This window comes from Engystomops pustulosus, chromosome 5 (assembly GCF_040894005.1).
Source record: "Engystomops pustulosus chromosome 5, aEngPut4.maternal, whole genome shotgun sequence".
NCBI classification, from domain to species: domain Eukaryota; kingdom Metazoa; phylum Chordata; class Amphibia; order Anura; family Leptodactylidae; genus Engystomops; species Engystomops pustulosus.
This window is the reverse complement of record NC_092415.1, coordinates 194,444,294-194,471,396: the sequence shown is the minus strand read 5'-3', so window position 1 is coordinate 194,471,396 and position 27,103 is coordinate 194,444,294. Positions and strand designations below refer to the sequence as shown.

Here is a 27,103-nt window from a genome sequence, read left to right as displayed (position 1 = left end):
AGGGGTACACGGGAAACAATCAGTACGAAGGAACATAGAAAACGCTCACAGGCACCTTTCCATGGGAGATGATGCCTTCTATAACCAGGGGCTCAGGGGGATTGGCCGGGGACAATAGACTATGATAGAAATTGTCCCTTTAAATATTTTCTGAGAGGCAAACCCCTACCTTATGGTCTACAGGATGGAGAAGGAGAGGTGCCTCATAAATATGGAAGGGACCTGGTGTGAAAGCCGTCAACCATGAGCACCAGCAGTCCCACAGCTTACACATAATCACCATTTCAGTCTTTCTTGGGTCTTCAAGATTTAATAATGAACCGATTTCTAAAGGGTTTTCCAAGAATCCATGAAAATCCCCCCCAATGGGGCCCATGGCTGTCAGTGCTGAAGACCAGAAGACCGCCCCTATCTGGAACCGGAACAGGGCAGACATTATCTTAATTTTGGGACCACCCTTGCAAGGCCCACAGAGGGTTCTTCATGATTGAGGAACCCCTTTAAACTAGTTGACAAACCAACAAAAATCTATTCCAATTATATTGATTCTAGACCTCAACGTGAGCTACACAATCATGGGTTGGGGTAATTAGAGTCCTTAGGAAGGGCTTCACATAGAGGCCGCCCATTTTGTAATATGGAACCAAAAGCAGCAGGGAAGCAGCAGGCATGAGCCATGTTGAGCAGAACCTACAGAATTAGGAGTGCATTAAAGCAGGAACTTGCGCTTAAAACTGGTGTCTCTTCACACTTGACATCAGCATGGGTGAACCCCCATACGAGAAGCCACCTACCTACTTGCTGACCTTGACATCAGCAAGGAGAACCCACCTACTAACAAAAAATTACTTGATACATTAATGCTGGATGGGGCGGAGGGGGTCCAACTATAGCTCGTCTCAGGCGGCTGAACGTTAAGGTGCACCCCTGACTAGACCTGGCACTAGCAAGTTCAGCAAACAAAACTTTATAATGTGTCCAAGACCTTCAGAACCAGCTGACCCCAAAGAGCGAGAGGTGTGTGTGTGTGTGTGTGGGGGGGGGGGGGGGGGGGTGCGGTATATTGACTACTTGCTATACCTTCTAAACACAATTATTTGACAGCCAATTTTAAAGTGATCCATTGTCTATTCCGGAGTGATAGGAAAGGGATATGTTTTGCTGGAGGTTACAATCCATCATTTTAGCATCGTTATAATGTCAGAAAAAGTACTCGGGCCTCATCAATAAACACAGATAATGGGGACGTGACGCGCAGATTAATGGACCATGAGCGATCGCCGAGCGGGGCCCTCAGTTATAGATTGTCAGGAATAAGAGAGCAGCTAGTGACCCTACTACACGGTAATATTATATAATCCTCTGCCATCATTATATGGCCCATGCCCCTCTCCTGTACTAAGCCCATTTATGGGAACAGGCTAAAATTGGGTCACCAACCCCATGAGCTAAAGGCAAAAAGCCCATATTTCTGGAAAATAATCTCAACCAATGTAATCTCCACCCCTTTAATAAGGAGCACCTACCAACTCATTGTGGAGACTCTTCTAGCACCTAAAAAAACCCCATTTAATTATTAGGGGAGAGTCCTGGTAGTTGGATCATAAAAATATGGATCTGGTTCCCCCTGGGTTGAGCATGGGTCCTACTGCTCCAATCAAGGTCTACGCTGAAAATAGCCTAATGCTCTGCCATCCCTGACCCTGTCATAGAGGATGAATGGAGTAACAGGACGCAATGTTCTGCCCTTGGCTAAGGGTGATGCCACACGTCGCGTTTATGGATAATTTTAAAAACGCACACTTTTTAAACGGACTTAAAACACATTCTCTAAAACGGTCTAAAAACGTGACGCGTGGCACGTGCACCGGGAAGAAGAAGATGAACTCCTGGGACCTGAGCGGGGAAGCGACACATGCAGGATATCGGGCTCACGATCTTAGTGAATCGCAGCGGAGTTCATTCTCGTCGGACAAACTGAACGCGCAGGACCGGGTAAGTAAATGTGCCCCAATGTATCAGTCTGGAGGCCAATCTAGGCAATGCTCTGTGAGATAAAAAGGCCTGACTCCAGATAGTTTTGCCATCAGCTGAAAAGTACAGAAAATAGTATCCAGTTTAGACAATGCTCTGTGATCTACACAGTATGGACTTCAGACTGATACATTGTAGCAAACCTGTACATAACTGGCCCTTCTCTCAGCTAAGAAAAGCTGACAGAATCTAGTGTCTAGACAATGCTCTATGAGCTAAACGTATCAGCAGCAAATGTGCCAACCTCTCTAAAATAAATTAAAATTGGTCTCTCTGACCAAACACTACACTGATTCCTTCAGGCACTACGCTGGTTGTCAGTCTCCTTCTGAGCACAGTTTAAAGGGAACCTGTCATCAGAAATTGGACTAATAAGCCACTACCAGTATGTTGCCAAGCAGCTGAACACATTCTAGATCAGGTTTCTTTCATGACCCAGCTTGGTGGCCTCATCCAGAAAATCAACTTTGAAGTTAGATGCATAAAGTCAGGGAGGCGGAGAGTTTAACATTAAAGTCCAGCTCTCCCTGCCTCTGAACACCTCCTCCCATGTGATTTACATCATGCGCCAGACTTCAGGAGATCTGATCAATGATGTCCCTGGATGCAGGACCATCAATTACAGTAAAGAGGGCGCTCTAAGACAGGAAAAGCTTTACTTCAGTGTTAAATTCTCCGCCCCCTTGACTTCATAAAACCATTTTACGTGTCAATTCAAAGTGGATTTTCTCAACGATGCCATCACACAGGGACATGAAAGAAACATCATCTAGAAGCTGCTCAGCTGCTTGACAACATAATACTAGTGGTTTATTAGGCCAATTTCTGATGACCGGTTCCCTTTAAATGAATAACCCTCATCCACAAAGCTCTGCATAATGCTGCTCCTCCTTGCTCATCTCAGTCTATTGCCCAACCCGTGCTCTTCGATCTGCCACTGATCTTAGATTATTCTCTTCCTTTATTCAAACCTTTCACTCATGTCTCCAGGACTTCTCCTGAGCTGCACCCATTCTCTGGAATGCCCTTCCCAGGCCTATCAGATTAATACCCAACCTCCAAAGCTTCAAACATGCTCTTGAAACCCATCTCTTTAGGCAGGCCTATCACACTAACTTTAACTCTTTGATTATTGAACAATTCTGTTCCCCCCGCCACTTGGACTTTGTTTCATATGACTGTTATTACTCTGTAATGTCTCATTTTATTTGTATATGTTCCCCATAATCTATAAAGCGATACTGAATTTGATGGCACTATATAAATAGAAATTACCATATCATCATCAGTTGGGAGGCCAGTTTAGGGAAGGCTCTGTGAGCTGAAAAGGCAGGACTCCAGACTGATAGATTATAACAAACCTGTATTTATATAAGCCTGCTCTCAGCTCATAAGTAAAGACAATAGTATGCAGTCTAGGCAATGCTCTTTGAGCTAAACAGCCTATACACAAACAATCCTACTCATGGCTGAGAAGTGGAGACAATAGTATCCAGTCTAGACAATGCTCTGTGAGCTAAACAACCTGGACTACAGACTAATACATTGTACCAAACCTGTACATGGCTACTCCTGCCCTCAGCTGAGAAGTGGAGAAAATACGATCCCGTCAAGACAATGCTCTGTGAGCTAAATACATCACCACATGCACCAATCTCTGATAGTTTGTAACAATGTATAATTTTTTTTTTTTTTGTCAAGGATTCCAAAGTGTTTTCCAAACCAAGGTCCTTATGGAAAATTCCTTCACTCATTTCAGGGATGCCCTTTGTTTAAATAGGTAGTAGTTTAAAAAAAAAGTGACATGTAAATTATTAAGAGAGGATGGGAAGATAACGCACCTCATTAAATCTTCAGCAAAAACTCATGGTCATCTCAAAATCCCTTTAGAACTTAGTAAAACTCAACATTTTGCAGAAATGATCGAACCGAGATTCTCTCCAAATATATATGTATGACCATACCCAAAGACATTTTGGAATGTACCAATGTCTGGAAACGCAGCCATCATCTAACGCCGCAGGCAGCCTGCTCATCATTGGTTGCCGTCGCGGGTGGGTGGCCCTACTCAATCTCTATGGAGAAGGGAGCCGGAATCACTACTAGATTTATCTCCAGTGTAACCGGATGATTTGATTGGTTGTGCAAATCAAACATGTAGAGCAGATTTCTGGATAGGCAAAAAGTAGATTCATATACACATCATTTAAAGAAACCTACCATTTGTTTTTATGCATTGTGAATCAAATATACCTTGAGAATGCTTTAACTACACTGATGCAGAAACATATCTTGTTTAATCCCTGATCCGAGTGGTTTCGCTGAAAAAAAATTTATAAAATTCAGGACCTTGGGAAAGCTGGGTCCTGCTAACTGCCATACATAAACACATTACACTGAGCTACCTAAACTGTGCAGACAGGACTAATCAACCTGAGCTGGATGACTCATACACAGCAGCTGGGGGATGGTGCAGCGATTGATTACTTCTGCCTGTCAGGCACAACACAGAGAATACATCAATCTCTGGAGCAGTGCATAATTAGGGTTAGAGGAGCTATGCCGGAGCAGCCACAGGAATGACAGATTCTCATTATCAGCAAAACCACTCAGCTCAGGGATTAAACAAGATATGTTTCTGCATCAATGTAGCTGCAGCATTCTCAAGGTATGTTTGGTTCATAATGCATGTAATCTAATGGTACATTTCCTTTAACCCCTTAAGGACGCAGCCATTTTGTAGCTTAAGGCTCAGCCCGATTTTTTGGATTCTGACTTGCGTCTCTTTATACGGTTATAACTTTTGAACACTGTTACTTATCAAAGCGATTCTGAGATTGTTTTTTCCCCACATGTTGTACTTCATTTTAGTGGTAAATTTTGGCAGATAAGTTTTGCATTTATTTACAAAAAAAAAGAAAATATGATAAATTTTTGGAAAAATTTGCCATTTTCGAAATTCAAAATCATTGCGTTTTCAGGCAGATCGATTTACCACCTAAATAAGTTGCTGAATAACATTTCCCATTTGTCTACTTTACATTTTCATAATTTCTGAAATGTCTGGATAATTTATTTTGACGTCACGCGGCTTACAAATAGAATATCGCTTTTCCGGATTTTCAGAATTGACTATTTTGGGGATAAATACAGTTTGGAATGAAATTTTACATATTTAGCATCAAAACCCCCTATATAATCAACCCATTTTCAAATCTGCACCCCTCAAGCTATCAGAAACAGCTTTTACGAAGATTGTTAACCCCTTGAGATCTTCATAGTAATTGAATCAAAATGGAGGTGAAATTTAGAATGGTCATATTGTTCCCTTATACGTTCATTTAGCCCTAAAATTTACACATTTCCAAAAGATAAAAAGAGAAAACCCACCATACAATTTGTTCTGCAATTTCTCCTGAGTACAAAGACCCCCCACATGTGGCTGTGACTTGTGTTATGGGTGCACAGCGAGGCGCAGAAGGGAAGGAGAGCCCTGCAGCTGCCAGGATTTTAGTTTTCTCATTGGCCCCTTTTGAAGGCTATAAAATTTTCGCTTTTTCGTTATTGGGGCCATGTGATGCCATTTTTTTTGCGGGATGAGATGCTTTTTCCAATGTTACCATTTTGGGGTTTGTATCACCTATTGTTGAAAATTTAGGAACGTTTTTTGAGGACAGGAGTAGAAAAGCATCAATTCTGTACTGGATTTTTTACTTCTTTTTTTTTTGGTGTTCACCGTATAGACTAATAATCATGTTATCTTTATTCTATGGGTCGATACGATTACGGGGATACCAAACATGAATATATTTTCTTACGTTTTACTAAATTTGTCAAACAAAACCCTAATGTGGGGAAAAATCTATCATTTATGTATTGCCGTCTTCCAAGTGGCATAACTTTGTTACTTTTTTGGCTACGGAGCTGGTTGATGGCTTGTTTTTTGCGGGACATGTTGTACATTGCACCAGTATCATGTCGCAGTACATATGGTTTTTTGATCACATTTTATAGCATTTTTTGTGGGATTGAAAAGGTAAAAATCATAATTTTTGGAGGGTTTATAACAGTTTTTTTTTACGGCGTTTATCGTGCGGGTTCAATAATGATTTACTTTTATTCTACGGGTTGTTACGAACGCGGTGATACTATATATGTGGGGTTTGTGTTATGATTTAGACTTTTTTTTTTAGTTATATGTCTCTTTATATGTTTTGGGGGCTTGGGGCATTTTTAGTGATTTATGACTTTATTTTTTTATTGAATAACTTTTTTTTTTACTTTTTCACTTTTATACCATGGGACATGAAGAAGCAATCTTCTGATTGCTTCTTCATGATAATATTCTGCAATACTCATGTATTGCAGAGTATTATCAGTGTCAGCCTATACACTTGCATAGGCTGGCACTGTGCCAGTAAGATGACGTCACAGACGCCATCTTACTGGCAATTCTTGCAGGTAACTCTGGGGTCCAGATCGGACCCCAGAGTTACTATAGCAACGATCGGCGCACCCCGAAAACGGTTCGGGGGGGCCGATCGTGGGGGAAAGACCCCCCAGATACTTGTTAGATGCCGCGGTCGCGCTGACCGCGGCATTTAACGGGTTAAGCACCCGCGATCGGAGACAACTCCGATCGCGGGTGTTACACTGGGGTGCCGGCTATCAGTCACAGCCGGCACCCCGTCTTTCCCGATGCCGGTTCGGCTCAGATCTTGAGCTGAACCGGCATCAGCTCAGCGTCCGATATATCGGACGCTGAGCGCTAAGTCACTGCGCTCAGCGTCCGATATATCGGACGCTGAGCGTTAAGAGGTTAATGCCCCCCAACACCCCAAATTTCCCTAAATCCCCCTAAATCAGTCTAGTGTGTGTAATTTTGTAGTAAAACAAAAATGTCTGTTGCTGCCGCTTTTAAAACTTTACCCAGATTTCCTCGGAAAAGACATTAACTTAAGAATTTCTTCACGGCCCCATAACACAAAATGGTATTTCGGAAGGATAATAGGGGACAATGCTGCGAGGAAACAATTGGGGGAGGGGATGGGCGATAAATTCTTTCTTAGTTATGGTTACGGCAGGTAGAGGTCATAGCCGCTCCATCCATCCCGTCCCATCGCCCTCTTCGGGATTGTCTTCATACGACGCCGCTGATACATTTCATCCCCGTCCGCGCCTCAGAAGGGAACTTTTTCGTCTCTTTACAATTCCGCCGGCAAAGTATCACCTCCGAAACCTCATTAAGTAGAAATCTTCGCTCTCATGTGTCATTCACCGCAGAATTATTTGAAAGAAATAAACAACTTCTACTAAATAGTCATTTTTAACCCAAGCGTCATTTTTTACGCCGCATCCGATCGTCCCCGAAGCGCCATCGAGAGATGCATCAATGTGCACATCACTTCCTTGGGAAATTCATTGTCCCGGAAAACTGCAGATTCAAAAGACGGACAATAAGCAAAATAAAAAATAATGAAATCTGGATGTGACTCTGCGGATCGAGAGAACGCCGTAACCTATAACGCAGGTATTCGCTTTTCCCCGGGAATTTACTGCAGCCAGGATGGATTGTTAATGCGGCCGCGTCGTCCGATCTTACGTGCTGCGGAGACGGCGGCGTCCTGATGCTATGTATTCTATATATAGCCAATGACACGACTGCTGACGATGCTAAATGAGCGCCATTGATCACGCTAATTGTATCTGCCGCTTACTTGGATTTCACAGTCTCCGTCCTGACTCCTCTTCGGATGGCGCTCTAATTGTTTAACAGTAAGAAGGCGAAATGAGACGGATTTAGTGATTCTCTTATGATGGATGCATCTGCCTGGGAGGCGATACTCTGCGAGGAATTGGGTATTATGTATTCATCACATACTGGAGAATCTACTATGTAAACTTAAAGGGACTTCGTCACCAGAATCTACCATCAAAATCCATCCTGATAAACCAAGGACATTACTCATAGATCCAGGCACCGGGACTGTGACAATCTTCTTATATTTGTTATCCATGGCCTCCTGCCTTCTAATACAAACTTTTACAATCATGCTAATGAGGGGGGTGCTACCAGAGCCCCTCAGTGCTGTAGCTTCACAGGCTGTTACAATGTCTCCCTTCCACTGTGCCTGATGTAACCTCACACAGTGGTAGCAGAGAAATGTTCCTTCACAGCGTAACAGACTGTGAAGCTACAACATGGAGGAGCTCTGGTAACATCTCCCAGATCCATTCTGGCTCATTATCATAATTGTACAAGTTGATTTTAGAAGGAAGGAGGCCATGGATAACACATATAAGAAGATTCCCACAGTCCCGGTGCCTGGATCTATGAGTAATGTTTCTGGTTTATCAGGATGGATTTTGATGGTAGATTTCCTTTAAACTACTAGTCCCTTAGGTATGAAATGTCCATTCTGGAATTCTCTCCTTTATGTGATATCTCACTCATTCACCTATAAAATAAAAACGTTTTTCACTTTAACAGCAGGATGGGGAGTGTCATTGCAGATCGTGGGCTCTGTAGCAGCTAAAATCCTGGTTCTGGTGTCATTGTAAAGATAAGAATCTCATCTTTCAACTATTGGGATTCTGTGAGCTACCAAGTACCGTAGTTAAAGACATAGTTGAGTATGAGGTCTGCAGATGAAAATAGTTTGTTTTTTTTACTATGTCTTGAAAGGAAACCTACCATCACAGATCTACCTAATAAGGTAGATCCGGTGGTAGGTTCCTGTATTTTTTTGCAAGTACTATGCTTATTTTCATTAAACATTTAGTGCCCCAGAACATTATAAAAACTATATCTTTTATATTTACAATTATCTTTAATGGTTATTGGGACGTGGAGTAGCCATAGCTCTAAAGAAAATTTCCATAGATAAGAGATACGATTAATATAAAGTTCTCGGGCACTAAATGTGCAATGAAAATAAGCATAGGACTAGAAAAGAATAGAGGGACCTGCAACCGTATCTACCTTATTAGGTAGATCTGTGATTGTAGGTTTCATTTAAATGTATCTATGTCTAGTTCTGTAGCTCACAGAACTACAATGACACAAGAACAAGGTTCTAGCTGCTACAGAGCTGCTAGCTGCTATAGCGTGCAAGATATGGGTGTCTGAAGTGCTGCTCTCTCTCCAGCCTCTAAAAGTGACTCCTCTCGGCTCATTTGCATATGACTTTAAAGGACACCTGTCATCAGGTCTGTGTCACTAGTCCTGTCACTACTACCTGTTGGAGCAGCTCACAAGGATCCATCCCAGCCTTTATCTAGTTATTTCATACATTATTCATTGTAAAATCATCTATTCTTTATCATGTAAATGAGGCTGGTCACATGGTCAGAGGCAGTGATGTCACCCCTGTTCCCCCTCCCCTCTCCTCCCCCTGCTCATGTCTGTGTGTAATGTATAGTAAAGCATGGCTAGTGTGTGTGCTGCATCTGCTGACATGCTGCATCCTCCTAATATACAGGTGAGAGACACAGACATCAGCTACACATGAATCTGACATGTTCTGCTGTAACATGGCTGCCTGGAGCTGCTGTATCTCTCCTATACACACACACACATGCACACACAGGCTGCAGGGGGCGTGGCCACCAGCACCAGGAAGCACATCATTATACAGCCTCACATCATTATACAGGCTGTCAGTCATGCACTGGGGGTGTGGCTGTGCCTCCCACTCATGAATAGAGTGGACAGCTTGAATATGCTAATGCTTCATTGGACATTTCACAGGTCATTTGCAAACAGCTTTAGGACCTCATTGCTTAGGGTTACAGGCATGTAGAGGGACAATGAAGGGATAGAGGCAATGCTCTCTAATGGCAGTTTATGAAAATATATTTAGTTTAGGGGGTTATTTTGCATGACGGGTTCTCTTTAAAAGGAAATTGTTTATAGATAAAAGGTCAAGTTTTAAATAAAAGGTAATTAGAGAAATTATATTATTAGTTAGTGTTAGTTTAGTATTGTAAAAGCCGGTGACAGGTTTCCTACACCATGGATTATTCAAGGAATCAGCTGTGACTGGAGCGTCCCTTTAAGTAATCTGATCCTATGTGACAATGGCTTCCGCTATACACAGTTTAACCCTTGCGTCATCACATCCCCCATGATTCATACACACAATACTGTCAATTCATTAACACCGTCCTGAGATAATGAACTTCAATAATCAATGCGGCTTCTGAGTTTCCATCAGAGCTCTGCAAAAATCCTTAACCGCTCACAGTAAATGCCAATTATCCTTCCACGTGACGTCAATGACACCGCATTAAGTCTGGCAGAGGTTATAGACCAGGATGTCACCCGTAGACGTCTCTATTGTCACCGATTATTAATACCAGACTCAAGTCTCAAAGGGATTTTCCAGTTATAGCCATTGACGTGCAGTGTGGTTACCTATAGGTGGCAGCAGAGAGACTGTTTTCTAGTAATTTGCATCCTTCTCCCAGGATGCATTGCATACTTCACTCATTCTTACATGAACCTCCAACTTTTAGGGGATGAATATCCCAAGGGAGCCGACCATAGTTGTCAGGGACTCACCGTTGAACGGTAAATCATCACCCTACTTAACACAGCACAAACATGAAGCATATGCAAAATTTTGGCCCTATATCAGAAGCGGACAACCCCTTTAATAATCAGCTCTACCCTGACAAAATAAATCAGACAGTAAGACAAGGAGCATCTTACAGCTCAGCACCTACCGAGTTCAGGCGGCAGGACAGTCAGTCTGTTTCCTTGTATGTGAAGCTCCTTCAGTTGGGACAGTTCCCCGATCTCTTTTGGCAAGGAAATCAAATCATTATCCCGCAGGCTGATCTAAAGGAGAAAAATTATAGCAAACACAAATAAAACAAAATTAAAATGCGTGAGTGGGTTAATCAGGGCTCTCACTGCCAGTCACTGTGTGTGGGTGGGGTAATCAGGACTCTCACTGCCAATCACTGTGTGTGGGTGGAGTAATCGGGACTCTCACTGCCAATCACTGTGTGTGGGAGGAGTAATCAGAACTCTCACTGCCAATCACTGTGTGTGGGAGGAGTAATCGGGACTCTCACTGCCAATCACTGTGTGTGGGAGGAGTATTCGGGACTCTCACTGCCAATCACTGTGAATGAGTGGAGTAATCAGGGCTCTCACTGCCAATAACTGTGTGTGGGCGGAGTAATCGGGACTCACTGCCAATCACGGTGTGTGGGAGGAGTATCTCATTGTCAATCAGGTTTATCATTATGTAGTGTCTTCCTGCAATTGGCACTACATGGAACTTAGGAACTTGCCGCATACTGTTTCATTATTAAGGGTCAATATTTAACAGTACAGGATAAGCTCTTTAGCTCCCTCTGGTGGACACTTCAGGATGTAGAATCTTATCTTTTCCTCTCTAGTTGCACGCCAATCATCCATAACATAAAAATGACTTTTATTCACCCAAAAGCCATAGTCATACTGTGCATGTACCAATCGGTAAGTGAACAGCAGATGTGCACAATTTCGATCTGGAGAACAAGAGGAGGTGTTTGGAGCAGAGACGTGGTCTTTACATGGGTTTTAATGTTCTGGCTGAGGGGTGCACACATGAGATTTGGCGCTCTGTATCAGAATCTAAAACTGCTATATAAATGGTGGACATATGTTGAATATTTTTTAAAAACTTAAGATGCAGGTGTAATATACTGATCTGTTCCGCCCCGTCTCTAGCGACAGAGCGGACTCGCCCGCGGCAGTCCATTTCTAAACAATAAACTATGCTGCGTCTCAAATTGAATGGAGTTTACTGTGGGCTGTGAAAGTGAATTGATTTTTTTTCTGGGGGAATTTAGATAAATTACTTACTATCTGCAACTTTGTGAGCTTCCCAATATCGGACGGCAGGACTTCAAAATCGTTGTCACTTAGATAGAGAGCACGCAGGGTGGCTGCAAATTAAACAGCAATATATAAGGAGAGTGGCGTGGAGCCGGCGAGCGGCGGCCCCTGATCAATAACAGCTGTCAGCTCTGATTAATAACCCCGAGCCGGTGAAAAGCCTCTGACATCGCCGGGGCTCACCGTAATAACAAGCAGGTCACACGCAGATTTAGAGGCTTATTGTACGCCGCGCACACACAGGAAAACATCTATATCTCCAGGGCGGACACAATTAACAATTTTGCGCTGTAGTAAAATGTGGCGTGAGATCGCTTTGCACCTTTATAGACTATTGCTGCCGGTTTATGGGATTATTTGCCTTTTACGCCAGAAGAGGGGCCTTTAAAAAGACAATAAATTCTATAAAATATTCATGAGGGTCATTGTCAGGGTCGGGGAGGGGGTGACACATGGGGTTATGAATAAAAGATCTTTCGCAGATTGCGTTGATTTTATCGAAGGGGTTTTCTGATCTTGTATAAGGGTTTGGGGTTTTTTTGGCCAAAAATACTGCGCCATATTTGTCCAGTTCCAATACCAGACATTTGCAACTGGACCAAAATACCCCCCCTTATCCTGTAAATAGGAGTCACACTAGAGAAGAGCAGACCTAATGTTCAAGGTCGACCTCACAACCCAGACAATGGATTCTGCCGAACAGCCAATCCGGCAAATTGACAACCCTAGCACCTAGGCAAGGGGCCACCAATCATCGTCATGGCTAGTTGATAGGGGCGTCAATTTGGCCACCAATCGGGCAGTATGTCCAGATTGCAAAGTCAGACGTCTGCTCATTTCTAGTCAAAAACCATCGGGAGCCCCAGAACATTCAAGATTGGGAACCATAAATGGAACAGAGGCTTAACTTCTCCTATTAAAAGGGTCTTCAAGGAATCTTTGGGTTGGAAACATCACTCCAGTACTTCCAGTTTTGAGCCTGATGTTCTGGGAGTTCACATAAGGAGTGGCCTACACAAACCTGAGGACAACAAAAGCAGTGACCTCCCATGGTCAGCTTAGCTTGAGTAGGCCACTCGTTGGCCAAAGCTTGTCCCACAACCCCATGGCAGGGCCAAAAATCTGAATTACCAGAACAATGTGGGAATCGGGAGCCAAAGCAGGACAAGTATGAACTGTGGCTTCAGGATATAGGTAGCAGCTCCATTGTCTGTGTAGTGGCCTTCTGCGTTACGGCAACTCAGCCACCCACTGATCTGATACTGATGACCTACCCATAGGATATTAATATAAAAGAGACAGAAAACCCCTTCCATCAAACGAATATTTGGGACACAGACTGAGTTCCCGTGTTGGATTTTGGCACAGTTTGTACTAGGAATATGAGGCATTTTTGACAAAATCCTTCTCAGAAAACACAACTGTGGATTCCCAACTCTCCCCTACATAGTCACCTCTCCCCTTAGGGCATACGGATTAAGATTTGATCCTTCTTTATGGCTTCTGGAGTCTGAATCCCCCCCCCATAAATATTGGGTAGTCCACTGGGACCAGAACTCAAGTATTGTGGGGTCTTAATACATTCACAGAGTGTTCTTACTTAGATAAAAGAAGTTCCCAGGTAAGGATTTCTCATTCAGGTTGTTGTAAGTCAGATCAAGGACTTCTAGGGCTGGCAAGGAACCAAATCCTCTGGGTAAGGTGTTTAACCTGTTCATGCTGGAAGACAAAGAGGAATCAAAGACTTTACTTCGTGTTGTTTTTTTTTTTCGTGTATAAACAGATGAGACCACGGTGCGAGATACCAGATGCAACAGAGACCCCCTTAAAGTAGAGACTTTATTTTGACAGACACTTCAGGACAACTTTAACTTATAGGCCCAAAATCTGAGGCTGCACTACTGAGACAACGGGGCAGATTTACTTACCCGGTCCATTCGCGATCCAGCGCCGCGTTCTCTGTGCTGGATTCGGGTCCGGAAGGGATTTATTAAGGTAGTTCCTCCGCCGTCCAACAGGTGGCGCTGCTGCTCTGAAAAGCATCGGAACGCACTGGAGTTCACCGAGCCGGGCTGAGTGAAGGTAAGTGCGAGCTCGGCAACACATTTTTTTTTTTTTAAATGCGGCGTTTTTTCCGAATCCGTCGGATTTTCGTTCGGCCACACACCCCCATTTCCGTCGCGTGCATGCCAGCGCCGTTGCGCCACAATCCAATCGCGTGCCCCAAAATCCCGGGGCAATTCAGGGGAAATCGGCGCAAATCGGAAATATTCGGGTAACACGTCGGGAAAACGCGAATCAGGCCCTTAGTAAATGACCCCCAACATATCTTCAGCTGCAATGTGTTCATGGAATCCGTAGGTAGATCCAAATAACTTGATATCTACACCTGACCCAGCTTGAATATTGTTCATTATGTGTGTCTATTCCATTTCTGATTATATTATATTGACATCTAATATCTAGTAGTTTCTGTTGATCCAGGGAGTTATATTCTGACCGCCATATTGGGGGTCAGGAATTTTTCCCTGCTTTGGGCCAATTGGCATCAGCCCTGCAAGGATTTTGCCTTCTTCTGGATCAACACAATATAATGTATAGGTTGGACTTGATGGACTGATATCTTTTTCTAGCTTTTTTCACTATGCCACAATGAATAATCCAGAATTTATTTTGAAGAAGAAGATTTTGATTGACATTTTACTGAATTTTCCCTCCTTTTCAATGACTTATGTATAGTCTTCTATGATCCCCCTATAGTCCAGAACATCGAGAGCGCTGACTATAAGTGCGGCTTTACTTGTAGAGATCGGTCTAGAACTCTGCGCACACTTGATGGTATTTATCTAAATCATTACATCCCCCATCTTCAGACGCCTCGGCTGCCCCTCCTAATTGAGCGGCGTCTACAATCATTAGCCCAAGACGGCTGATAAATGGACTTCTCCTCGGAGTCCCTCTAACTCCCAAAGTCTTCTGTCTATGTGGAGACTTTAGGATACAACTCCAAAAGCAATCACTCTCCTGTCTACTGGAAGCACTCGGAGGCCGGTGAGAACTCCGCAGCTTCATGAATACGAGGCCATCGGAAGACGGTAGTAGGAGAAGGCTACAAAGTATCTGAGGTTGGATCACACAATTGTATAAAAAAAAAAAAAAAAAGAGGCAGATACAAAACATATGGTCATCCATATATAGTTACATACTGTATATGGTTAAAAAAGACACATGTCCATCAAGTTCAACCAAGGAAGGGAAGGGATTGGATGAGGAAGAGATTTATGGGAAACAATTCTATATAACATAACCATCAATGATATTTAGATGTAAAAAGGCATCTAGACCCTTTTTGAAGCTCTCTGCTGTCCCTGCTGTGGCCAGCGCCTGAGCTCAGCTATTCCGCAGATTAAACCTTGTTTTCTCCAGACGGAGACAGTGCCCCCTCGTCTTTTGATTTGATTTATCCTGAAACAACTTTCCACCATATTTTTTTGTATGGACCATTCATATATTTATATAAATTAATCATATTCTCTCTCAATCTTCTTTTTTCAAAACTAAATAAATCTAGTTCTTTTAATCTTTCCTCATAACCAAGACCCTCCATACCCCTTATCATTTTTGTGGCTCTTTGATGTACCCTCTCCATATATCCACAGAGACCCTCAGAATGAACATCTCCAGCAGTCTCCAAGTCTCTGTTTCCTACAATAGGGACTTAAATAGTGTATACTGTGCCATCACCAAGCTCCACAAGATACAGATACGTAGAGGTATCTATTGGATAAGCCTACGTATTAGTGGATATCTGTGATACAACGTTGGGGCAGGTCACTTGTACGTTATATCTAAGGGTCAGTTAATACACTGCTCCACTGGCAGAAACGTGTTGTGTCCACACAACATTAAGCAACACCAAAAATATTCCTATTAGGAGACAAAAGATGTACATAATATCCCATAAATGATATGCAATGAGGCCACCATTCATACCCCAGATTCAGATGCTTAAGCTTCTGTAGGCTGCTGATCTGCGTCGGAAGCTCCTCAATCTGGTTGTTAAAAAAGTTCAGCACCTCCAAGTTCTTCAGATCCGCAATATTCGCTGGAACACCTATAGTAGGGAAGAAAAACAAGAGTTCAGGACAGACGAGACACAGATACATATAGAAGAGAAGTGTCATGGCCGCCTGCGGTATACAAACAGATCCACTGGAAATGCAACCTAAAAAACGCCACCAAAATATTTCTATGAACACAAAATTTTACCAACAAACCTCCCAAGGATGTCATTTATGCCCAAATACAAGTATCTATATAAATGGAAATTAAAAAACGACAATAAAGTGAAATTTTCGGTAACGTCAAGGACAATAAGGAACGGTGAAGTGGTTAATAAGATAAAGTATTTACACGAGCAGCCAAAAAAATGTCTTATTCAACCAAAAGCGACTTTTTGGCCTCCATCTCCGGAGTATAAACCTGTGATCGATACACACAAAAGGTTACATGAGATTAGTGACAGATCAATGTTTAGCTATTATCTGGAAGTATGAGGACGCCGGCTGACAGCGCCGTGTGAATACCACTCCACAGATAAGAGGCTCATTGCGCTGGAAGGATTTAACCTCATCCAGAAGTTACAGAGGGCACGGGGGTAATTATTCCTGTACGGGGAGACCGCGTCCCAATTCCCTTTACATCGAGGGAAGACAACGAGTTAAGCGAAACGGTTCGCAACGTGAAGGGAAGAAGGTGACAAAGGACGAGGGAGATGTATTTCCTTAAAGGGACCTGATTTGGGTCTTCAGAATCCGGATGATATGGGTTTAGGTACCCAAAACTTCAGCTAGATGAGTGCATGTATGTAAATTGGCCAAAATTGGTAAAAAAAAAAATAACAAAAAACCTCTAAATCTGTCAGTTAATGTCATGTCAAATTGTGATGATGATTAGGTCAAAAAGGATCACAAACGTAAATGTTCTCATGAAGAGAAATCTCGGAGGAAAGTAGTCAATGGGGAAGAGTTACTTACCCGGTCCTGTCGCGATCCCGCGGTGCGTTGTCCGATGAAGATTCGGGTCCGGCGCGATTCACTAAGCTCGTGCGCCCGAGTTCCTGCATCCATCGCTTCTGCTCCGAGGTCCGCCGGAGTTCACCTTCTTCTTCCCGGTGCATGCGAGTGCATGATCTTGCGACACAATTTTAGTTGTTAAATCCCGCACGTTGTCCGAATCCATCGGGTTGACCGACGCCCCCCCCCCCCCCCCCAATTTCTGTGGCATGCAAGCCGGCATCCAATCGCGTGCGCCAAAATCCCGGGACAATTCGCCGCAAAACGGTAAATCGCCGGGAAACCTGACGAAAATGCGTCCGTCGGACCCTTAGTAAAGGAGCCCCAATGGGTCCAATGAGATTGGACCTCAATACGCCAGGTGAAGCTTCATTGAGTGGATACTGCGCGACCTTAGTTTCACCAGACGATGGTAAAGAAAAAATTTGGAAAGTAGCCATGGGTCCAATTATATGGCCTCTAGCACATGGTGCCCGGTGTCTTTGGATACTCCGCATAGTGAAGCTTTGCATGCAACACAGGTTGATGAGGGCCAATCTCACCGGACCCACCAGCTACTTTTTACCTGAGCAGAGATTAGACCCTAAACCCCAGATGGATAAAGTTATGCATGGGAGAATAGTGTTTCTCAAATTTCCCGACATGTTCAGCTAAATCCATCCTTATCACTTGACATGACCTATTTACCACCGGAATCTACACCCCCATTGACAAAAGAGGCAGAATCTAGTGGAAAACCCACATCAAAAGTTGTAAAAAATTTGTTTCCGAAAGCAGATTTTGTCCACTACCACTAAGAATGATGTCAAGTGGTGCTTAAGAGGGGTTGCCCAAAGTACAGAGATGAGTGGACCTGTAGTTTTAGTTTGGTTCGACCACGCGACCCGCAACCCTATTGGCCACCGGGTGTTCCTCTGACCAGCCATAGCCACTTCTAGTAACAAGGGGCATCAATTTGCCAAAACTCCAGTATTGGGAATACGTCTGCATAACGGGCCAGAACTTGAACTATAACTACCCAAGTAGTTACCCAAGTATTCAGGTTATCCCCCAGGCTATTACTAGCTGATCAGTGAGGGTTCAACTGCTGGGACCCCCAAAAATCACGATTCGGAGAATAGGGGATTCTGTTCTCATCGATAGGTGGAGCGGCAGGATGAGCATTCCGATGGTTGAGCACAGTGCTCAGCTACCTCCGACAACTTCTATAGATAATGAACGTGAGAACGGGATCCCTGGTCCCAGCAGTCGGATCCTGACGGGGCACTTACTTATCCTGCTTCCTATGGATAGGGGAAAACCTACAAACTTGGAACAACCACTTTAATCCATGTCCCATTAACAAAAACACACAAAAAAACCTGTTCCCATAATGTGCGATATAGCATAGTTGGGGGGTCTATATTCAGGTACCCCCATTTCCTTTATGTAATGACATATATGTGGTATTAAACACTTCTGATCAGAGCCGCCATGAAATGTAATGTAACTAGGCCACAGTCCTGCTGCTCACGTGGTGCAGACTTTTCCCCGTGTTTTCCGCAGATGCAATTAAATTTGGATCTGAGGTATTACCCTCCTGACAGGATGAGAGATTATTCCAGTCTCCTTTCTAAATCAATCCTGTAATTTAGAGCAGTGAATTATGGTAAATGTGTTCCGGGGCCTCAGAATTGATACCTTTCACTTCATTTTTCTAAATCACCTGTTAACATCTGCTCGCTGGCAGAAGGCGCTAATAGGAGAAGCCGCGGCGCGGGGGTAAGCGGGCGCAGATATGTATCTGGTGCTTAATGCTGTATTAGGAAGGTCTCCAGCTCTTATGCTAATAGTTGTATGATCAAAAGTTCCGGAATTTCTCATTATAATTTGTTCTTCAGATAACTTCATCTTCAAGATCTCTGCATCCTGTCAATGAATGGGAACATTCCAATCCGACATTAGTGTAAAGTGCAGCACGACGAGTGAAGCCAAATTGGAGGCATCTTCCCTCATTCCGAAGATGAGCCCCATTTGAACCATGTGATTGGGAACATTTTAGAGGCATGTTAAGAATCTCTCAAGACGAGGTACCCTGCCCCAAAGTCGCCTCTCACAAAGAGGTACCCTGCCCCAAAGTCGCCTCTCACAAAGAGGTACCCTGCCCCAAAGTCGCCTCTGCATAAGAGGTACCCTGCCCCAAAGTCGCCTCTGCATAAGAGGTACCCTGCCCCAAAGTCGCCTCTGCATAAGAGGTACCCTGCCCCAAAGTCGCCTCTGCATAAGAGGTACCCTGCCCCAAAGTAGCCTCTGCATAAGAGGTACCCTGCCCCAAAGTAGCCTCTGCATAAGAGGTACCCTGCCCCAAAGTAGCCTCTGCATAAGAGGTACCCTGCCCCAAAGTAGCCTCTGCATAAGAGGTACCCTACCCCAAAGTAGCCTCTGCATAAGAGGTACCCTACCCCAAAGTAGCCTCTGCATAAGAGGTACCCTACCCCAAAGTAGCCTCTGCATAAGAGGTACCCTACCCCAAAGTAGCCTCTGCATAAGAGGTACCCTACCCCAAAGTAGCCTCTGCATAAGAGGTACCCTACCCCAAAGTAGCCTCTGCATAAGAGGTACCCTACCCCAAAGTAGCCTCTGCATAAGAGGTACCCTACCCCAAAGTAGCCTCTGCATAAGAGGTACCCTACCCCAAAGTAGCCTCTGCATAAGAGGTACCCTACCCCAAAGTAGCCTCTGCATAAGAGGTACCCTACCCCAAAGTAGCCTCTGCATAAGAGGTACCCTACCCCAAAGTAGCCTCTGCATAAGAGGTACCCTACCCCAAAGTAGCCTCTGCATAAGAGGTACCCTACCCCAAAGTAGCCTCTGCATAAGAGGTACCCTACCCCAAAGTAGCCTCTGCATAAGAGGTACCCTACCCCAAAGTAGCCTCTGCATAAGAGGTACCCTACCCCAAAGTAGCCTCTGCATAAGAGGTACCCTACCCCAAAGTAGCCTCTGCATAAGAGGTACCCTACCCCAAAGTAGCCTCTGCATAAGAGGTACCCTACCCCAAAGTAGCCTCTGCATAAGAGGTACCCTACCCCAAAGTAGCCTCTGCATAAGAGGTACCCTACCCCAAAGTAGCCTCTGCATAAGAGGTACCCTACCCCAAAGTAGCCTCTGCATAAGAGGTACCCTACCCCAAAGTAGCCTCTGCATAAGAGGTACCCTACCCCAAAGTAGCCTCTGCATAAGAGGTACCCTACCCCAAAGTAGCCTCTGCATAAGAGGTACCCTACCCCAAAGTAGCCTCTGCATAAGAGGTACCCTACCCCAAAGTAGCCTCTGCATAAGAGGTACCCTACCCCAAAGTAGCCTCTGCATAAGAGGTACCCTACCCCAAAGTAGCCTCTGCATAAGAGGTACCCTACCCCAAAGTAGCCTCTGCATAAGAGGTACCCTACCCCAAAGTAGCCTCTGCATAAGAGGTACCCTACCCCAAAGTAGCCTCTGCATAAGAGGTACCCTACCCCAAAGTAGCCTCTGCATAAGAGGTACCCTACCCCAAAGTAGCCTCTGCATAAGAGGTACCCTACCCCAAAGTAGCCTCTGCATAAGAGGTACCCTACCCCAAAGTAGCCTCTGCATAAGAGGTACCCTACCCCAAAGTAGCCTCTGCATAAGAGGTACCCTACCCCAAAGTAGCCTCTGCATAAGAGGTACCCTACCCCAAAGTAGCCTCTGCATAAGAGGTACCCTACCCCAAAGTAGCCTCTGCATAAGAGGTACCCTACCCCAAAGTAGCCTCTGCATAAGAGGTACCCTACCCCAAAGTAGCCTCTGCATAAGAGGTACCCTACCCCAAAGTAGCCTCTGCATAAGAGGTACCCTACCCCAAAGTAGCCTCTGCATAAGAGGTACCCTACCCCAAAGTAGCCTCTGCATAAGAGGTACCCTACCCCAAAGTAGCCTCTGCATAAGAGGTACCCTACCCCAAAGTAGCCTCTGCATAAGAGGTACCCTACCCCAAAGTAGCCTCTGCATAAGAGGTACCCTACCCCAAAGTAGCCTCTGCATAAGAGGTACCCTACCCCAAAGTAGCCTCTGCATAAGAGGTACCCTACCCCAAAGTAGCCTCTGCATAAGAGGTACCCTACCCCAAAGTAGCCTCTGCATAAGAGGTACCCTACCCCAAAGTAGCCTCTGCATAAGAGGTACCCTACCCCAAAGTAGCCTCTGCATAAGAGGTACCCTACCCCAAAGTAGCCTCTGCATAAGAGGTACCCTACCCCAAAGTAGCCTCTGCATAAGAGGTACCCTACCCCAAAGTAGCCTCTGCATAAGAGGTACCCTACCCCAAAGTAGCCTCTGCATAAGAGGTACCCTACCCCAAAGTAGCCTCTGCATAAGAGGTACCCTACCCCAAAGTAGCCTCTGCATAAGAGGTACCCTACCCCAAAGTAGCCTCTGCATAAGAGGTACCCTACCCCAAAGTAGCCTCTGCATAAGAGGTACCCTACCCCAAAGTAGCCTCTGCATAAGAGGTACCCTACCCCAAAGTAGCCTCTGCATAAGAGGTACCCTACCCCAAAGTAGCCTCTGCATAAGAGGTACCCTACCCCAAAGTAGCCTCTGCATAAGAGGTACCCTACCCCAAAGTAGCCTCTGCATAAGAGGTACCCTACCCCAAAGTAGCCTCTGCATAAGAGGTACCCTACCCCAAAGTAGCCTCTGCATAAGAGGTACCCTACCCCAAAGTAGCCTCTGCATAAGAGGTACCCTACCCCAAAGTAGCCTCTGCATAAGAGGTACCCTACCCCAAAGTAGCCTCTGCATAAGAGGTACCCTACCCCAAAGTAGCCTCTGCATAAGAGGTACCCTACCCCAAAGTAGCCTCTGCATAAGAGGTACCCTACCCCAAAGTAGCCTCTGCATAAGAGGTACCCTACCCCAAAGTAGCCTCTGCATAAGAGGTACCCTACCCCAAAGTAGCCTCTGCATAAGAGGTACCCTACCCCAAAGTAGCCTCTGCATAAGAGGTACCCTACCCCAAAGTAGCCTCTGCATAAGAGGTACCCTACCCCAAAGTAGCCTCTGCATAAGAGGTACCCTACCCCAAAGTAGCCTCTGCATAAGAGGTACCCTACCCCAAAGTAGCCTCTGCATAAGAGGTACCCTACCCCAAAGTAGCCTCTGCATAAGAGGTACCCTACCCCAAAGTAGCCTCTGCATAAGAGGTACCCTACCCCAAAGTAGCCTCTGCATAAGAGGTACCCTACCCCAAAGTAGCCTCTGCATAAGAGGTACCCTACCCCAAAGTAGCCTCTGCATAAGAGGTACCCTACCCCAAAGTAGCCTCTGCATAAGAGGTACCCTACCCCAAAGTAGCCTCTGCATAAGAGGTACCCTACCCCAAAGTAGCCTCTGCATAAGAGGTACCCTACCCCAAAGTAGCCTCTGCATAAGAGGTACCCTACCCCAAAGTAGCCTCTGCATAAGAGGTACCCTACCCCAAAGTAGCCTCTGCATAAGAGGTACCCTACCCCAAAGTAGCCTCTGCATAAGAGGTACCCTACCCCAAAGTAGCCTCTGCATAAGAGGTACCCTACCCCAAAGTAGCCTCTGCATAAGAGGTACCCTACCCCAAAGTAGCCTCTGCATAAGAGGTACCCTACCCCAAAGTAGCCTCTGCATAAGAGGTACCCTACCCCAAAGTAGCCTCTGCATAAGAGGTACCCTACCCCAAAGTAGCCTCTGCATAAGAGGTACCCTACCCCAAAGTAGCCTCTGCATAAGAGGTACCCTACCCCAAAGTAGCCTCTGCATAAGAGGTACCCTACCCCAAAGTAGCCTCTGCATAAGAGGTACCCTACCCCAAAGTAGCCTCTGCATAAGAGGTACCCTACCCCAAAGTAGCCTCTGCATAAGAGGTACCCTACCCCAAAGTAGCCTCTGCATAAGAGGTACCCTACCCCAAAGTAGCCTCTGCATAAGAGGTACCCTACCCCAAAGTAGCCTCTGCATAAGAGGTACCCTACCCCAAAGTAGCCTCTGCATAAGAGGTACCCTACCCCAAAGTAGCCTCTGCATAAGAGGTACCCTACCCCAAAGTAGCCTCTGCATAAGAGGTACCCTACCCCAAAGTAGCCTCTGCATAAGAGGTACCCTACCCCAAAGTAGCCTCTGCATAAGAGGTACCCTACCCCAAAGTAGCCTCTGCATAAGAGGTACCCTACCCCAAAGTAGCCTCTGCATAAGAGGTACCCTACCCCAAAGTAGCCTCTGCATAAGAGGTACCCTACCCCAAAGTAGCCTCTGCATAAGAGGTACCCTACCCCAAAGTAGCCTCTGCATAAGAGGTACCCTACCCCAAAGTAGCCTCTGCATAAGAGGTACCCTACCCCAAAGTAGCCTCTGCATAAGAGGTACCCTACCCCAAAGTAGCCTCTGCATAAGAGGTACCCTACCCCAAAGTAGCCTCTGCATAAGAGGTACCCTACCCCAAAGTAGCCTCTGCATAAGAGGTACCCTACCCCAAAGTAGCCTCTGCATAAGAGGTACCCTACCCCAAAGTAGCCTCTGCATAAGAGGTACCCTACCCCAAAGTAGCCTCTGCATAAGAGGTACCCTACCCCAAAGTAGCCTCTGCATAAGAGGTACCCTACCCCAAAGTAGCCTCTGCATAAGAGGTACCCTACCCCAAAGTAGCCTCTGCATAAGAGGTACCCTACCCCAAAGTAGCCTCTGCATAAGAGGTACCCTACCCCAAAGTAGCCTCTGCATAAGAGGTACCCTACCCCAAAGTAGCCTCTGCATAAGAGGTACCCTACCCCAAAGTAGCCTCTGCATAAGAGGTACCCTACCCCAAAGTAGCCTCTACATAAGAGGTACACTACCCTAAAGTAGCCTCTGCATAAGAGGTACACTACACCAGCCGCTCAAATCTTTCAGCCGTGACTTGCCATTTGCAGTGGCCCCCACACCCTGCATGGCCAGAACGGCAGCAGTTTGATCCGGGATGGAAAAGAGGAGACAAGTATCAATTTTACATTTGAAGAAAAAGTTTAAAAAAAATTGATGGTTTTAGCCAAAAGTCTGACCCAAGCAGAACTCCAGGTACCCAATACCTCCGAAAAAAAACATGTGCAGTGTTCAAGGGTGTCACGTTGACCATATTTACATGTAAATAAAGTCATCTTCACTTCACCAGAACTGAAGAATCTTTAACCCTTCACCAGCCACATATACATTTTGTATAAATCCACTTCATCTAGACCAGTGATGGGGAACCTTTTAGAGACCGAGTGCCCAAACTACAACAATGACCCACTTATTTATCGCAAAGTGCCAACACAGAAATGTAATTTGTGATTTATACTCCCTGCTCTGTCACAGCTTTCATTCATACCAGCACCGGAGGACACCAATAAAGCAGAAAATAGGAGAAATTTGGATGATCATTGTAGCTTCCCTTCAGGGTCCCATAAACAGGAAGAATTGTCAGGGCCGGAGCAGGAGCTACAATGATAATCCAGATCAGTCCCACTCCTCCGGTAGTCCCAGGTAGCACCATCACTTTAAAATATCTCTGTGCACAGCAAGTCCTGGGCTGTCTGGGACTGCAGGAAGATACCTGGAGTCATCTCTGGTGATGGCCTGAGTGCCCACAGAAAGGGCTCTGAGTGCCACCTCCGGCACCCGTGCCATAGGTTAGCCACCACTGATCTAGACCATAATAACTGAAAAAAATACAAAATATATTATCTCCCCAGTAAAGCTGATAATGATGAGAACACAAGGAAAAGTTCCAGTATCACCTCAATGAGACACAGAAGACTTTACCAAAGGAGGAGAGGACAATAGTCTGTTGTACCCTAGTGATAGCCTAAAGAAAAAGTTCCTGTATTTATCTGCTATTCGGCCTCCAGTAACACAAGGGGTACGGAGCACAGGAACCATATATGATTGTCGAGAAAGGTGATGACAAGATAAAAAAAGTAGAAAAGTATCACCTCCCCAAGACAAAGGAACTCGCCCCTCCGTACAGACCCCTATGTAAGGGAGGTGATACAGGAACTTTTCTTCATCTCATCACTTCTCTTACTTTCCACTATCTTCTATTTTTATTATTGTTATCATATTATATTATATATTTATTTATTATAATTAATTATATATATTATTATATATTATATTGTTATATTTATATTATTGTTATTTCCTCCATTGTTACCAGGTGTAAAAGTTCTGGAACTTTTCTTCATGTTATCGCTTCTCCTCTCAATTACAACTACGACCATTGTGATACAGTCAGTTGTACAGTAATTTATAAGACAAGTGATAACGTGAAGAAAGGTTCCGGAATTTGTATTATATACTTTTAATATTCAAGTTACAATGACATAAAATTATAGGTGTTCCCGGAGGTAACTATGAATCAAAGACGGACGACAAATCATAAGTCTAGACAATCATCCAATCAACTAAAATAACAAAGTGCGGGACTTCATTTTAATCTTACGATCTACCACCAGGATAAAGGATCGTAAACCAAGCACGCTGACCTACTGGTGTGTGCCCCCTTTGGCAGGATCCCCTCTTCTTTTAGATTCTTATCCCCTTGTTTTCAAGAAAAGGGGCTTTATAAATTATGCAAATGAGCCTGAGGAGCTCCAGGCTCCATTTACTCATATGGAGCCTGGAGCCCCTCAGGCTCATTTGCATAATTTTAAAAGCCTTTTTTTTTAAAACAAACAGGGCATAAGAAGCTAAAAGAACAGCACAACAGTATGTCAGTGTGCTTGGTTTACAATCCTCCATCCTGGTGGTAGATGTTCTTTAAGATTTTTTTTTTTTCCAAATTTTAACCAAATATTCTCTTTACTTGAATCCACTGACCCGATCCTCTATATACCAGAACTCAGGGACAGATTGTATCAGGCATAAAGGTAAATTTAATATAGAATGGAATGAAATAATGAAGTTAAAGTCTAGTTGAATTTTCCTGGTATTAATCCGAGGTTTCCTAGCAAGGAGAGATCAACGTGACAGAAACTGCAGATATAGAGCAATTAAAAGTAAAATGTTGAAACTCAGTCGGGTGATACATGTCACCCACGTATAAATATAACTGGGTAGAAATTTTATATATATATAACCTAAGATTTTATAATTTTTTTTTTTTGCAGTTCAAATTCAAGTTCTGATGCAATTTAGATTTTCTGACCTTCTCTATTAACAAATTTCCCTGCGGTGTTGTCAGCATCTGACTAAGGACCTGTGATATCAGGAGGAAAATAAAAAACAGGTATAGTATGAAGGCAACTCAACACCATTTCAAGGGAAATTAAAAATAACATTGGCAGCCGACGGTAAACAATTTCATGAAATGTTTGTACATTTTCAAAAAATTTTTTTTAAAATGTCAGCCGGAAATGTAGAGTAAAATATTGTCATCACATGAATTATAATTATTAAATTATAATAACATTATGTTACAATTTTTTTTTTGTAAATATTTTATTTAGCTGCGCGCCCTTGTCCTAGTCCCCGGGGTTCTGTGCATGCGCAGAACGTAGGCCTTCGGCTGCGCGGCCCCGGGGCCGGAGCTACTGCGCATGCGCAAAAGGCCACAGATGTCGGGGGACTCGGACGAGGGCGCCGAAGATTAAGTGGTAGGCGGAGTAACGGGTGCTACTGGGGCGTGGAGTAGCCGCGACTAGTAGCCTCATGTCCGGCTACTCCACGCCCCTGTAGCCGCATAAAAAAATTTACATATGCCGGCATTAAACTTTTCTAAAAGACACCCGGGACGTGAGGATTACCCCAAAAAAGGGCTATCCTCACGTCCCACTTTATAGGTAGAATCGGGGTGGTAGGTGCCCTTTAAGTGCACTAGGGGCAGGGCTGAACTTGTGGGTGGCTCAGTTTTCTTCCTTCTACAACCCTTCTACTTATAATTCCAAACTGATTTAAATCAAAAATTGACAACAGAAGAGAGAGCAAACGCAGGTGAAGCAGCGGGAATGGCCCCGCCCCTGGTGCACCGAGAAGATAGCGATAAAAACAGAATTTGTGTTAACATGAAAAGTCACTGGCATCCAGAGAAGGCAGATATGGAAACATGGAGCAGGCA

The 27,103-nt window shown here is 44.5% G+C and overlaps 1 protein-coding gene across 3 annotated transcripts in view; it reads right to left on the bottom strand.

Annotated features, from left to right (window-relative positions):
* The window catches only part of RSU1 (Ras suppressor protein 1), a 96,718-nt gene that overhangs the window by 55,400 nt on the left and 14,215 nt on the right, over window positions 1-27,103 (bottom strand). For all 3 annotated transcript variants that reach the window (XM_072154225.1, XM_072154224.1, XM_072154226.1), the window contains exons 4-7: window positions 15,920-16,040; window positions 13,527-13,645; window positions 11,894-11,976; window positions 10,762-10,876 (exon numbers count right to left, since the gene is read on the bottom strand). In XM_072154225.1, coding sequence (XP_072010326.1) covers window positions 10,762-10,876; window positions 11,894-11,976; window positions 13,527-13,645; window positions 15,920-16,040 — 438 coding nt within the window. The remainder of the gene's footprint in view (window positions 1-10,761; window positions 10,877-11,893; window positions 11,977-13,526; window positions 13,646-15,919; window positions 16,041-27,103) is intronic.